The sequence below is a fragment of the Delphinapterus leucas genome, chromosome 6 (assembly GCF_059928025.1).
Source record: "Delphinapterus leucas isolate spDelLeu-1000000601 "Yukka" chromosome 6, BTC_Dleu_Yukka2, whole genome shotgun sequence".
Lineage (NCBI taxonomy): Eukaryota > Metazoa > Chordata > Mammalia > Artiodactyla > Monodontidae > Delphinapterus > Delphinapterus leucas.
Window position 1 is genome coordinate 99,078,248 of NC_143134.1, and position 15,639 is coordinate 99,093,886.

Genomic DNA, 15,639 nt, shown 5'->3' on the forward strand with positions numbered 1-15,639 from the left:
AGTCAAGAGACAGGGCTGGGTGTCTGCCTGGCAATTTCGAGTTGGGGCTGATCTCCAAGTTCCAGATGTGGCTCTTCCTCCACCTGTGCTTTCCTTACTCTGTGGATGAATAAACATCTTTGGTCTCTAGAGCCTGCAGTACGAGATCTTTCTGAGACCTTAGTTAATTAAAATACGTGGAATGAAAGGCAAGAAAAGCAACTTCTGAACTGGCCCTGAGACTGAGCTGCTGTTTGCAAGACTGGAGTCTCCTTAGCTTTTTGTTCAGACAAATTGCTATATTTACATAGGGAGGAAGGGAAAGAGAATCCGTTTCACTCCTGGGAAATCTGAATGAGAAATAACCATGGAATTACGTTGGCTGTGGCAAAAGAGAGCAAGCATACTGTTTGTCCATGCATTCAGCAAACATTCATTATTTGCTTGTTTCATGCCACGCTGTGCTGCGTTCTTTGGGTTAAGATGGGATACACGAGACCCAGTCTGCCTCTTCAAGGAGACGAAGCGTGTGCATAAGTCCATATAAGATAGTGAGTGATCAGTATCTAGGAGATTCCCAGTGGCAGATATATTTCTGTTTGGGGTAGAAAAAGGTGGTAGAGGGGGTAGCTTTCAAACTGATCCATGATAACAGTTCAGCAGGCAGAGAAGACTTAAGATGGGTGTATTCGTTATCTGGGGGACTTAACAAAAGTGCGTCCTCTTTCTGCTTTGGAGCCTGGAAGTCTGAAATCCAGGTGTTCATAGGGCTGGGCCCCTCCTCAAGTCACTAGGAGAGAATCCTTCCTTGTCTCTTCCCGGCTTCTGCTGGCTCCCGACTTCCCTGGGCTTCCCTTGCCTTGTGGCTGCATCATCACTCCAGTCTCTGCCTCATCTGCACATGGCCTTGTGTGTGTGTGTGTGTGTCGGTGTGCCCTTTCCTCTTCTTATAAGAGCACTGGATTTAGGACCCACTCTAATCCAATATGATCTCATCTGGACCTTGTCTTGACTAACATGCAAAGACCTCATGTCCCAATAAGGTCACATTCTGAGGGGCCAGGTGGACATACATTTCTGGGAGCACCGTTTGACTCACTACAGAGTGGAAGGAGAATTTTAATAAACCAGTCGGGTGAGTGGAAGCAAGACGTGTTTACAGAGTGGTATCAGACTGTTCTGAAGAGAATAGAAGACAAGCCTAGGAGAGTATATTCCGGCCAAATTAAGGAGGGCTTAGGTACCAGCATGGGGTAGAACGTTACTCTGTAGGTAGTTGGGAAGCTGGGGTACTGATGAGACACCTGTGAATTCTAATTTAGCAAAGATTGAAGCCAAGGATTATAGACCCATCTCTTGGAGGAACTGTGAACTTGGGTCAGATCAACATTTGGTGAGGTTGACCATGATCGGACCAATTTAACTGGAGAAAAATTAAGCCCTGAGACTTCTGTTTCAAGGAGAAAGTTGGTGGTAGGAGGTTTGGTGGGTTTTCATTCATGCCACCAACACTTAACAGCCATCCTGTGCTAGTATTGCTTTAAGCTCCAGGGTTACAGCCAGGAAGAGTCAGGCCAGGTCTGGGCACTGAAGGAGCTTGAGCTTTAGTGGCAAGAGAGACAGTGAACAAAGGAGTAAACAGTTTCGGGAGTATGTTTCCACTGAGCTCTTTTTTTAAAAAATAAATTTATTTATTTTTGGCTGCATTGGGTCTTCGTTGCTGTGCACGGGCTTCTCTAGTTGCAGTGAGCCGGGGCTACTCTTCATTGTGGTGCACGGGCTTCTCATTGCGGTGGCTTCTCTTGTTGCGGAGCACGGGCTCTAGATGCGCGGGCTTCAGTAGTTGTGGCTCGCGGGCTCTAGAGCGCAGGCTCAGTAGGTGTGGTGCACGGGCTTAGCTGCTCCGTGGCAGGTGGGATCTTCCCAGAGCAGGGCTCGAACCTTGTGTCCCCTGCACTGGCAGGCAGATTCTTAACCACTGCCCCACCAGGGTAGTCCCTCCACTGAGCTTTCGTCACCATTGGAAGCACAATGCCTCATGCATCGCTTTGCCAAGACGTCCCTTGTATACGTACAGCAAACCTGGGTATAAAAAGCTGGGCACAGATTGAATTATAGGCATGAAACAGTTCTGCCGAATATTTGCATTATAATTATGAAGCTCTGTAATCCCCGAGACTGGCCTCCAGTTGGCTTGTTAGCTTCTCCGTCCCCAGCCTGTAACCTCAGCACGCACACACATGCTGAGTACGACTGAGCCCTGCAGGTGGGTGTCTTTTTGGAACTCAACTGATCTCCCCTAATTGATCTGATCGGTATCATTTTTCTTGAGGAAAAGAAAAAGATCTACGGTGAGACTGATAGTCTTTCGTTTTATTCAGTGAGATTACACGTTCCCTTCCTCCCCATCACGTGCTTTGGCCTGTTAGAATTAGAGGTGCAGTTCCCAGCTCTGTCTGGCTTGAGGGTGGTAGCCTGGCTGATGTCAAAACTTCTTACAGGAGCTGTTGTGCTTATGTTTCTGCGTGTCTATTTATGGTTATATTTGGGGATGGTGGCTTCCTAGTTCTCAGCCTTTGTCAGTTGTTTGGCTGAGAGAGGGTAACAGGTGGGTCTTTGGTTTGGCCCAGAGAGGGTCTCGGCCCTCTACCATGGTAACCTGCATTCAGAGTTTGTTGGAGTGAATGACTTCCAAATCTCCCCCAGCTTCCTGTAGGCCTGGCACGTTGTGGGGAGGAAACCCATGTGTGTTGTGGGCTCCCTTTCGGGAAGGATTTTTCCTTGGTGATTCTGGGCTCCACAGTGATGTGGGTTTTCGCTGTTTTGAGCAGAAGTGACCCCCTCACCCCCACCTCGGTAGTGGCGATTTTGCAGATTTTTCCACCCGGCACACACTTCCGGGCTCTTGGTGAACTTTAGCACCCACGTGCTACAGTGTGGCGTTGCTCCGGGCTGGAGCCTCTTGGCTTTTCTGTCCAGCTGCAGTGCTAAGCCATCTTTTGGGTGTGAGGAGATGAGAGACACGATCTATCTTGTAGCCAAACTGGTGAAGTCATAATATTTTTGCAACCAGAGCTGGAAGCTGAGTCACAATGAGTGTGATTCAGGCCTTGATTTCTTACCCAAGGTAATTTCGAGAGGTGTGAAGTCAGGAAAAGACCCCCAGTTGTCGCTGCCCCCGTAGAAAAAGCCCCAAGCGCTGAGCTTCTGTAGCCAAGACAGGGCTCAGGCCCCACCTGGAAACATTCCAGTCTCCCACTTTAGGACCTTCACTGGCCTCCACCGTGAATAACCTTATTGAGAAAACGCTATCGGTCCTTCACCTGCCTTTTAGAGTCTGTCTTGTTTTATATCTTGGTCATGTTAACCATGTTTGTAGAAAGGAAAAAAAAGATCACTTTTTTCTAAAATTAACATCCATATAACTAAGAGACTTGGGACACACTGTAGTTAATGTCTTAGTTTGGAAATGGGAAGTCTTACCTTTCAGGGTAAGTTAGCAGGGAAATGACCTTCTATGAAATCCAGAAGATTTGAAAGAAATACAGATAGAAATGGTTGCCCTAGACACCGATAGCTCTTGTGATTTTGAACTATTAGGAATAAAAGGCTTAGCAGTGCATGGCGAACAGACTGGACATGCCCTGAGAGTTCTTTTCAGGAGGAACAGAGGAGGGCGCGGGTGAAGGTCAGCGGACCCAGGCTCCCAGGCCACAACTCTGTGCTGAACTAGAGGAGCGACTTCGAGGAAGCAGCTTAACTGGTCCGTTCTCGGCTTTCACTGGAGATAATCAAACTGACTTTGCAGGGCGTTGTGAGAATAAAAAGTAGCTGAGAGGGTCGAACACCTAACCATGCTTGAAACATAGTGAGCCCTTAATAAATGGGAGCAGCCGTTCCCATTCATTGTTATTGTTTCACCTCCAAGGTATTATTCTGGGTGCTCCTGACTTTGTGCAAAATGCATTTAGACACACGGAGTGAAATAGGAAACTGCAAAGAAGACTAACCAAAGTGGTAGAGGAGTTGAAAAGGAGACCTATTAAAAAAAACACAAGCTTGAAAGAAACGATTATTTATGGGGGAGACGGGAAGACTGGAGGGCGACCGAATGTCTTCAAGGTGTTGAGGCGTCGTTATGTGGAAAATTATAGCCAGCTGTTCTCCATCTCCGCGGAGGTCGACAGAACCGGGGCCGACGGGACAGGCCAGAGCCAAAGAAGGAAAGGGGAAGCAGTAGAAACGACAAAATATAAATCAGGAACAAACACAGAGAGCATGGGGCGGGGGGAGGGTGCGAGTCTCAACTCTTCCCATGAACTCCTGAGCTGCAGGGTGTGGAACCCGGTCCCCTCGCTTCAGCCTGCCCCCCATCTCTTGCCGTGGGCGCCAGCTTGCTCGTAGCTCATGGCCACGCCTGTCTAACCCAGGGCAGCTGGACTGAATAGTTGGCACTTGACTTGGAGCGGTGTCTCAGTCGGGGTCCATCTCGCTTCTTCAGGGTGCAGCTGTCTGGAGGCATTTTCTGTCGTCGAGACTGGGGGGGAGGAGCTGCTGCTGGCCTTGGTGGGCGGGGCCTGGGGTGCCGATGTACACATGCTGCACTGCACGGGAAAGCCTCCCACAGCAAAGCATTATCTGGCATCAAAGCATCAGTAGTGCTACTGTTGAGAAAACCTGGGTTAGAGGAATAGAACATCATAGGCTGGGCTTTCTTAAGGCTCATTAGTTTACGCCAAAGCATTTTTTCCCTCCATTTACACCAAACCGTGGAACTGAATGGTTAGAAGACTGTTACAGCATTTGCTATTCTAAGAAAATGTGTGGATTCCATTATAATCATGTGTTTCTTAGCTGTCTGCTCTACTGTGGTTTAAAAATATTTATATTTCTAAATAAGCGACTGACTCTTTGTACAGGGAAAATAACATATGCATTAGAGCTCCAGGGAGTGTGGTGCAGACCACCTTCCACGCTTCCTCTGCCCAGATTCTTGCTGGCCAATTAATCGCTGCGTTCAAGGGCTGCCACGGCAGGGACTGCCCTGCACTGAGAATGTGCTGGTTGAGAGAAAGACAGGGCTTCAGGTGGGAAAATTCCCCAGGGGCCAAACACAGGCCAGCAACAAAGGGAGGCCTCCCAGGGTGAGCGGCTTCACACAACATCCTGATGCTCTGGAAATGTTGCCACTCGGTGACTCTGAGGGTACAGCACGCTTTCCTGACTTACTAATACATTGCTCTTTCTAAATAATATATGTTGTGTGTGTCCATCTGTAAACTTTCAGAGTCTTCTGAAATTCACACACAGCATGAAAGCACACGCTATATTTGATCCTTGCATAAATAGCACAGATTTTAATTTTATCCCAGTTACGGATATCTGGCGCGTGTGCCGAAACTCTGGGCAGACTGGTGTGAAATTTAACTTGAGCAGCTAAACACAAGGGTGAGAGAGCACAAAATAAACAAGCACACACACTTCCAGCCCTACAGCATTTGGTATGTGAATGGGAAAAGCACCCAAATCCTCTCTCTCTTTTATTTTCTCCCTTGTGACAGTCAGATTACAGATTGTCTGTAAAGGCACAAATCCTCCACATCTCCCACGCCACCCCTTTCTCCCCCGGAAGGCTGCCTGCAACCATTTCATCTGCCTAAGTTCTTCCGAGGTGGAGTTGGAGTTTCAGTGAATGAAAGTGTCCAGGATGCTTTGTTTTCAGATTTGAACTTAGATTAGAGATTCCCTTGGTTTCCAGAAAAGGAAAACGGTCTCCTTGAGAACATCTTGGAAGGGGAAACAGGAATGGAATTGGAAACGATGGGAAATAACAGACTTGCGGTTTGGTAGATGGGCATGGGGATCTCGGTGTGGGCAATTACAGAGTTTGTGACCCCTAGAGAGTTACTTAAAAGCTCAGTTCCTTGCTTTACTAATTTGTAAAAATGGGAATAACTCCAGCCTAATAGAGTAGCTAGGGAGGTACACAGTGGTGGCACATAGGTGCTCCGAGAATGTCATTTTCCTTCCCCCTTAAAGACATCTGTGACATCTGTAAGTCCAGCCTAAATGCCACTTGCTGAGGAAGTAGGATGCACTGATGGTTGCTGCTGATAATCATCCATGTTGGTACAAATTCTGTTCTTCTCTCCTCCTCTAATCGCCTCCATTCAGGAATTAGCCAACGCCTTTCAGCCTGCCCACCCCTATTTTTAGGTCATTCTGGGTATTAAGTACACAGAGAGCTTTCGGCCTTAGAAACACCTGTGTGTCCCAGCAGACTGTGTTGATTTGGGGGGTTGGAGGAGGGACGGTGGGCATGTGCGTGCAGTTCACGGACCTGGAGCCATGAGAAGTAGCAACAGTGGATGGGTGAGTCTCTCCTTGTACTCCCGAGAGAGGACATCTGCCTTCCATCAGTAAAAATTCCCATCTTTATATTCAATTTGTTTCCACAGAAGAGCGCGTTGTCCCCATTGAAGTATGCCGATCCAAACTGTCAAAATACTTGCAGGGAGTAGTTTTCCGCTGTGATAAGTGTACCTTCACCTGCTCCAGTGACGAGAGCCTCCAGCAACACATAGAAAAGCACAATGAACTGAAACCTTACAAATGCCAGCTCTGCTACTATGAGACCAAGCACACGGAGGAACTGGACAGCCACCTTCGGGACGAGCATAAGGTATGGGCCTGGCCTCCCTCCTCCCACCCCCACCCCCAGCACACCTGGGGGAGGGGCTGGGCCAAATTTAGCCACACCCATTGTGTGCAAGACAGAGACACGCGCCAAAGTAATGTTTAAAATGAGGTTCAATTTATTCTTTTATAAAAGAACTGTAAGGTCGTTTTAGAAAAGTGGAACACGTAGGTGGGGGAGAGAGAACCACCTGTAGTGCTACCCCCACATCCAACTGCTTAACATTTTTGGTCTCTTCTATGCCCACTTTCCTTTGTTTTATTTAATTATGATTCTACCTTACATGAAAGAGCATATCTTTCCTTTCTTGTTCTTAACTTACCCTAACTGGAGTATTTTTCCATGTTATTTTTTGCGGTACGCGGGCCTCTCACTGCTGTGGCCTCTCCCGTTGCGGAGCACAGGCTCCGGACGTGCAGGCTCAGTGGCCATGGCTCGCGGGCCTAGCTGCTCCGCGGCATGTGGGATCCTCCCGGACCAGGGCATGAACCCGCGTCCCCTGCATCGGCAGGCGGACTCTCAACCACTGCACCACCAGGGAAGCCCTTCATGTTATTTTAAATGTACTATCACAAGAGTTGATGAACTTTTTCCATAAAGGGCTAGATCGTAATAGTTCAGGCTTTGCAGGCTAGATGGTCTCAGTGGCAGATACTCAGCTCTGCCCTTGTAGCAAGAAAGCAGCCCTAGACAAGACAAAAATGAATGGTCATGGCTGTGTTCCAATACAACTTTATTTACAAAATTAGGCGACAGAGTGTGGACCCTTAGTTGCCGGCCCCTATTCTATCTGATGGCTCTGCCGGCGTGTCCCTCAGTCATGTAGGTTGTTTCTGATATATTGCTGACTACAAAAATTTTCCAAGGCTTTGCTATTCATGTCTGAACATTGTAAGGACCGTGCAGTATGTGTTTTATTTGTGGAGGGAACAGATTAGTATAGGACATAAAATAAGGGGTTTATGAAAAAGAATTCTCTTCCAGAAGTCTGCTGATCAGAGGGTAAAATCATCCCAGATGGCTTCCTCACTTCTCTGAGGACTTGTGTGGCACATCAGGAGTTGAGACAGTTGTTTCTGGTTTTGTATATTGTCCAGAGTGTGGGGAGTGTGTGTGTGGGGGGGCAGGGATGATCAGTATTTGTTTCATGAAAAGAGCCTATTGAAATGCTTTCTAATTAACCAACAAATCCAAAACATCTAGTGCGTGTTTACCTAGGGCACAATGAGAAGCACTTTTGATACTGTTTCCTTTTTTCCTTGCTCTGTGTACTGTCAGTGGAAATAACAGCTTCTCCTTTCTGGACTTACAAACCCAAGTTATAAAGATTCCTGTCTGAGTCATCTGCACCCAAGGGTTGGAATTTTTCTGTGGGGTGTTGAGAGAGAAGGCTGAGCTTTATCACCCATCTACAGTTTAATGGTTTGATGCTAACTTTTCTGCTTTGGAATGCCTTCATTTTCTAATGTGTCTCCCCAAAAATGAAAGCAGAGAAGAAAAGCCTGAATTACCTCACTTAAAAACTTCCAATACCCTTTCTTATCCAAACTTCCTGGGCATTTCTGCCCCAAAACTGAAAGGAAAATCACTTACCTATCTCAAGCTAAGCTTTCTACAGTTATGCACACGTGTCTTATTTATGTAACCACCTCGGATCTTTTCATTGTAGTGTTGAAGCCATCAGACTGGTATTTTGGGACTGAGCAAACCAGGAAGGTAGATTCTTCCCCAGTGGTTGCACAGTAGCTGTGAGTCACTGGAGAATTCCAGAGAAGGCTAGAAACCATACCAGATGTGAAAGCAGGCAGAAATGTGGGGCTTTGGAATATGCATCAAGCAAATGGGTTACTCAGGAAACTAGGAGCCCAGTTTAGAACTTTTGGAGCCAAACAGACCTAGGTTTGAATTTTGTCTCCACCATTTACTGTACAGCAGGGCACTTCAATTTCTCTGTTTCCTGATTTCTAAATGGGAACCAGTATACTCTTCTCGGAAGTTTTGTAAGATTAAATGAAGTCCTGGTATTTCCCACACTTTGAGAGCCACGTCTCAGTCTATTTGTGAATTGAACTGTGCTCAAATACAACAACAACCTATCAGAAAGGCGGTTATGTCCCTAAAGACCTAAAATGGACTGTAAAATCACTAACTCTACTTTGCATTTTAGACATGGTCTTTGATATGTTATATTTCCATTATGCCATGTTCGATTCTTTAATCTTACTCCCTCTCATGGTTGACCAGCTTATTAAGTCCAGCAAGCACCTAACTGAGGCTAAAGAATTGCCACTCTCAGCACGGCTAATGATTTTCATCCTTGTCTCAATCGTTGTGAAGTTTGAGGCTCCTGCTTATTAACTATTCCTTCTTTTCTAAATGATCAATACAAAATGCAATTTGCATTTTTGAAATAATTACCCAAACACTACTTTATAAACATAGCAGTGCTGCTGAAAGTGAATTTTTGACTGATAGGCAGTGACAGTAATTATAAATGGTCATTTATTGGGGTGAAGGATATACAACAGCCTGATTTCAGCATTCATGATAAAGGGTGTAGGAGTATCAATAAACAGTGCACTAAAGAGAAGTTTGCTAGTGATTGAAATACAAAAGTCAAGAACCACGAGGCAAGAACAAGAAATTAAAGCCGTAAGAATTGGAAAGGAAGGAATAAAACTGTTTTTGTTCACAGACAGTGTGATCTTTGTAGGTAGAAAATCCTAAATACTCTATTTTAAAAGATACTAGAATATTAGTTTAGCAGAATGGAAGGATATAAGATCAATATACAAATGCCAATTATATTTCTATATACTAGTAATGGACAGTCTGAAAAAATGACATTTTAAGAAGATCAGTTTCATTTATAATATCAAAAAGAATAAAAATGCTTAAGAATAAACAAGAACTGCGAAAGCCATATGCTGAAAACTACAAAATGTTGTTGAGAGAAATAAAAGAACTAAGCTGATGCAGTATATACCATGCTCATGGATTAGCAGACTCAATATTGGTAATGCTTCCCAAACTGATCTACAGATTCAGTGTAATCTATCAAAATCTCAGTAGGCTTTTTTCTTTGGTAGAAATTGACAGACTGATGCTAAAATGTATATGGAAATGCAAGGGACCTAGAATAGCCTGAACAGTATGAAAAAAGAACAAAATTGGAAGACTCACCCACCCTTCCTTATTTCAAAACTTTTACTGTAGAGCTACAGTAATCCAGAAAGTGTGGTATTGGTATAAGGACAGATGTATGGATCAGTGGTGCAGAAGAAAAAGTCCAGAAATAAACCCTAATATATGTGGCCGGTTGATGTTCATCAGAGGTGCCAAGGGAATAAGGAAAAGATAGCTTTTCAACAAATAGTGCTGTTACCATTGGATTTCCATATGCAAAATAGTGGTTGTTGACGCTTACGTCACTCAAATTTCTCTTGGGAAAAAATTCTTAGGTATGACACAATAGCTGTGAACATTAAAAGAAAAAAGATCAATAAATTAGATGTCATCAAAATTAAATCGTTGCTCTTCAGAAGACACCATTAAGAAAATGAAAAGGCAAGCAGCCGATTGGAAGCAAATATTTGCAAAATAACTAACAAAGGACTTTAACCAAAATATATAAAGAACTTTTACAACTCAGTAGTAAGAAGATTCACAGTTTAATTAAAAATGAGAAAAAGATCTGAATAGACACTTTACCCATGAGGATATACGAAAGGCAAATGATCACATGAAAAGATGCTTAATCGGACTCATCATTAAGGAAATGCAAATTAAGACAATTAAATGCAAATTAGGTAGTAAGCCATCACTACCTCTCCACTAGAGTGGCTGAAATTAAGAAGACCAATAGCACCAAAGTGTTGGCAAGGATGTGGAGAAACTGGAAATCTCACACAGGGCTGAATGCAGTGTATAATGATGGCACATCTACTTTGGAGCATTTTGGCAACTTGTTTAAAAGGTAAACATACACTTTACCATTTGATCCAGCAAGTCTACTCCCACATAAAGTGGTTGCATAAACAAAGTGTGCTATATCCATACGATGGAATACTACTTATCAATAAAAGCAATTAGCTACTGATAACATGTAACAATATGGCTAAATATCAGAATCAGCATGTTAAATGGACAGAAGCCAGACACAAAAGACTGCATATTGTATGGTTTCTAGAAAAGGCAGAACTGAGGAGACAAAGCAGGTCCGAAGTTGCTTCAGGCTGGAGGTTTGGAGCAGGGATTGCTTGCAGAGGGTATGAGGGTATTTCTTAGAGTAATAGAAGAAGATTGTGGAGGGTTGTACAAATGCATACCTTTACTAAAACTCATTGAAATGTTCATTTAAAATGGATTAATTTTATGGTAAGTAAATTACATCTTAATACCTAAAAGATGCAAGTTCCCCAGGACCTGACACATGGTAGGTCCTCAGTAAATGTTAATTTTCTGCAGTCTTTTCTTATAAGTTTGATCCTGAGAACAGACAGATCTATAAAGATGCAGAGATCCAGAGGAACGTGTAAACTGCCAAAAATAAAATGTGCAATAGACTTAGCAGTTGGTTCTAAACTAAGGTTTTCTGTTTTCTAGCGAAACAATGTGTTGTGTGCATTGCTCATTACGTTCTTCCACAGACAGCTTTAGGTGATTTTGTGTGGTGGAGAGAATCTATACAAGAAATTAAAAGACACTGTAGGATGTATTTTCAGTCAAAGGATTTCATCATTAAACAGAAGTGGATATTCAAAACTGGACTCCTGAATTCTGCCTGCAAAGCTTGTAAACCTCGGGAATGTCTCTGAAGATGTCAGACTGTATCATTCATGGGCTAGACAGAACACTGGTTCAGGAGGAAGCATCCTAGAAGTCAAATAAACCATTCCACTGAAGAACCAAATTCTCAAGTGTCCTGGATTTATACTGCTGTGTTTATCCTCAGAAGCCAAGGTGAAGTAGAAACTGGTGACAATCAGCACCTTCATTTTTCTAGGTGACACAGAATCTTGTCTTCCTAGATCTTTATCTTTGGACCAGTGAACAAGGAATCACTTGTAAATCTCTTGGAATCTAAAGTAAACAGTACAGGCTATTTGAACTTTTAGTTTTTCATCCTTCAACTCCCTGTCTTTTTTTCTATCTCACTAGGTCTTCTAGAGGCGGACTATTCTGTTCTTTCAGTTTCTCTCTCTCTCTCTCTCTCTCTCTCTCTCTCTCACACACACACACACACACACACAGAATGAAATCATATGTCAGTAGTGCCATTTATCAGCAATGCTGGTGCAAGATGAAGAGGTAACGTTTCTAGGAACCTTGAAGTCATAAAAAAAACCAAACCTCGCACTTCTCACATTTGGAAAAACACACATGTTTTTTTCTTTGAAGAAAGTTTAAGTATATGCAGTACCTTGTTAGCGTTCTTTATGGTTCTGAAGTCTCTTTGCTAGTTTAAGGAACATAAAAATATATTATCTCTAACTTGCTTTGCTCGTAAAATTGTCATGTTCGCTGTATTAAATTTAGAAGGATAGTCTATTCAGCCAATACACATTCACTAATTGAATTTACTTTGAAATGTTTTAAATTTTTTATACAAATGGAGCCTCAGGCAGCTGAACTCTGAGGAACTCGTGTCTCTTTCTTTTTGTCAGTTTAGGGGAAGCAGCAGAGCATTCAGCTCAGGAGGAATTGCCAACATTTGAGTTATTCCAATAAAATTGTTCCACTTTCCGGACTAGTGAAATCCGCAGTGGCAAAAAAGTCACATAGAATATTTGTTTCCAGCAAAGGGAATGAGAAGAAATAAAACAAAGAACCTTCCCCAACTCCAAATCATAAAATACACCTTTGGCCATGGTCTTTTTGGACTGCGTTTAATTTCTGAACTAAGTACTGGCATCTCTAGCTTTATGAACTCTGTAGGTTCCTGCAGGCTGAAGGTTTTTCCAGAAGATTATGTCATTTCATCTGTGCTCTCCTTCATGTTAGTTGCTTCTTGATTTGTCAGCCGTGGACCTGCTTCTATCATGTATTTTGGAAGACAAATCAGAGGTAGATGAGCAAGAGGTGTGGTCATATTCAGAGGGATGTGCCTGGCAGAACCTTAGAAGATATTTCTCAAGTAGACATTTGAAGATGTTCTTTGCCTATAACCTTTGAAACTATCCACTAAACCCTCTAGCCAAAATGAATGGCCCCAGCTCCCAAGCTTCCATAGAGCTCTCCTTCTTCCTCTGTTAAGGCATGTATTTCACGCTGCCTCAACTTGCACTTAACTCTTAACGAGGCTCTGTCTTGCCACTGGATGCAACAGTCTTAAAATGGAAACCACATTATTTACCTCTCTTTTCTTCCCAAATCTAACCATAGTGCCCTGCATACAATAAAGTCTCCAGTAGCTGGTTGCTAAGTAAATAAATAAATGAAAGCACTTTTCAAATAAGAAATTATACGTATCCTGTTTGTTCAAATAAGCAAAACATGACAGCAGCAGCAGCATCTTTGCCTCTGGATTTCGAGTTCAGGAGATTGGCAGCAGCTCAGTTGGCCGACAGCAAAGTTGTTTGACTTTAATGATGCCTTTCACTTGGCTATCTTGAGTACTTGTGACTGGGGCTGTGCTGAGATTCTCAAAATGATTGATTTTGCCTGGACTTTTGCTAAGTCAGGTCTGGCAGGAGCATGTTTTCTGTTGTAACTCAATGATGGCAAAAGAAGGTAGATAGTCTCCTTGACTTCCGTGCCCCATACCCTTCTGGAACTTTACCATCCTTTATTCTTACTGTTCTTAGAAAGGCTTTTATTTTGAAGAAAATACTCTCAAAAGATTCTACTGCTTTATCCACCAAATTTTGGATCGAATATCATTGTCACAGTACTTTTTTCTTCCTTCCTGTGTTCAGCCAGTATCCCATGGATAATGTTTCCATATTTTGTAAGCAAATTTACATTTCGACAGATGATCTGCATTCTAATGAGGAAAGCTGGAGCTATGTCATCTGAAGATGTGAGTTCTAATGCTGGCTTTATCACTTACTTGCTTTGTGTCCTGTTTTCCTCATCTACAAATACGGAAGATAACACATATCTTACAGAATGATCATAAGGGTTAAAGTGATACATGGAAAAACTACTGGATTAATTTTTAGCATATAGTAGATTATTTGGTAAGCATTGAAACAAAACCTTTTAGAAAATGTCCAATTTTATTCTCATTAGCAAGCAGATTTGTGTCATGGCATGCAATATTATGAAGTTCTTTATACTTTATCATCGCCTATGGGATTTTATGTTACTGGTAGATTCAAATAGCATGTACTGTGTGTCAACTAGATGACTGGCCTTACACTCTGCACTGAGCCTGTAAAACCAAATAAGAAACAGTTGCTACCCTGGAAGAGTTTATAAGCAAGCAGATGAGATAAGCTTAAACAGAGAATCACAACCAGCGTGTTAAGTGCTGCATAAAGATGTCTATAAAATCGGAAGGCAGCATAATGCAAAGCAAGTATGGTGTCGTGGCTCACCTTCCATAGAACTTTAATACACTGAGCTGAATATCTTTTCTAGAAGCTTTTATAAGAGCTCTGATAGAAATGCTCTTAGCAGAGAATTTAAGACTTCTACCTGCGTCTTTGACCACCTTCCTGTAAGAATTCGTAGAGACAGTGCTTTGCTGACCCTTCCTCCCACTGATTCCTTTCCCTCATTCCCATTCTGACTTTCAGAGATAGGCAAAGAGGATGTGCTGGGCAAACCACCTGATATCATAAGTCGGGGTGGGCAGACTCTGGCCCATGGACCAAATCTGGCCCACTGCCTGATTTTATATGGCCCGCCAGCTAAGAATGGTTTTGACAATTTTAAATGGTTGAAAAAAATCAAAAGAGTAATTTCATGACATGTGAAATTATACAGAATTCAAATTTCAATGTCCCTGAATATAGTTTTATTGGAACACAGCCATGCTCGTCCATTTCCGTATTATCTGTGGCTGCTTTCAAGCTACACAATAATTGAGTAGTTGTGACAGACCATATGGTCCAGAAAGCCTAAAAACCTCGCTTAACTGGCCCTTCACAGAAAAAGTTTGCCTGCCTGGGCCATGAGTCCTTTAAAATCTTTGCAATACTACACATTGTCAGTTTGTGACTGAGATGGGCACTTCTGATGTAAGAGACAGTTTTTCCATGTTCTCTTCTGTCACTTCTTCTAGAAGTAAAAAGTTCTCTTGGCCTTTCTTTTTAACATGAACATGCACTATTAGGTGATGTGAACATCCTGGTTGGGGGTCTCTTTTTAAAGGTACAAGTGTTAAGTCAGTAGGAGGGGGACTCTGGAAACATTACGTGGGTTTGTCTTCATCACCATCTCCCCCAGTTAATGTTTGCTAAGTAATCTGAAGACGAGGGTGTCCAACTTCATTCTTTCCGTAACAAGCAAGGTTATATCAGTCTTTCCTGTAAGGCTGGGTTTGCCCCCCGGGGCAGTATGAAAATGCATGTGCAACTTGCTTATATTTGTAAATCACATAACACTCCTTCCCTTAGAATAAGACTCGAGTGTGGAAATTCTTTCATATGCTAGGGACAGACAGAAACCATTTTGCTGAATGGTTAAAAAGCAACAAACAAAAAGCCAGGTGTAGTGGTGAAGCTTGAACACTAAGCATGAGCACTGAAGGGTTTACAGCATCTCTGCTTCAGTGTTAAGGGGTAAAGTTTTTGCTGGTCTTTGGCAGTTCATCTCACCTCCTTACTGGACAGCTTTTCACACAACTCTGAGTTAGCGGCCTTTATGAGGGACTTTCAATTCCTGGGCATTCACAGATAACTTTCACGAGATATAAGGATCTGCACATAGTTTTACAGTCTGAGTGATTGTGTGTTTGAACAGTCTACCCTTTAAAAACTTGGATGGCTTCTTTTGCCTTCAGAAGGCTCTAAGGA

The 15,639-nt window shown here is 43.0% G+C and overlaps 1 protein-coding gene across 6 annotated transcripts in view; it reads left to right on the forward strand.

Annotated features, from left to right (window-relative positions):
- ZNF462 (zinc finger protein 462) overlaps positions 1-15,639 on the forward strand; it is a 141,220-nt gene that overhangs the window by 111,040 nt on the left and 14,541 nt on the right. For all 6 annotated transcript variants that reach the window (XR_016393601.1, XM_089913496.1, XM_089913501.1 and 3 more), the window contains one exon: positions 6,438-6,661. Coding sequence is in view for 5 of the 6 variants with exons in the window: in XM_089913496.1 (XP_089769622.1) it covers positions 6,438-6,661 (224 nt within the window). In the remaining variant the exon portion in view is untranslated. The remainder of the gene's footprint in view (positions 1-6,437; positions 6,662-15,639) is intronic.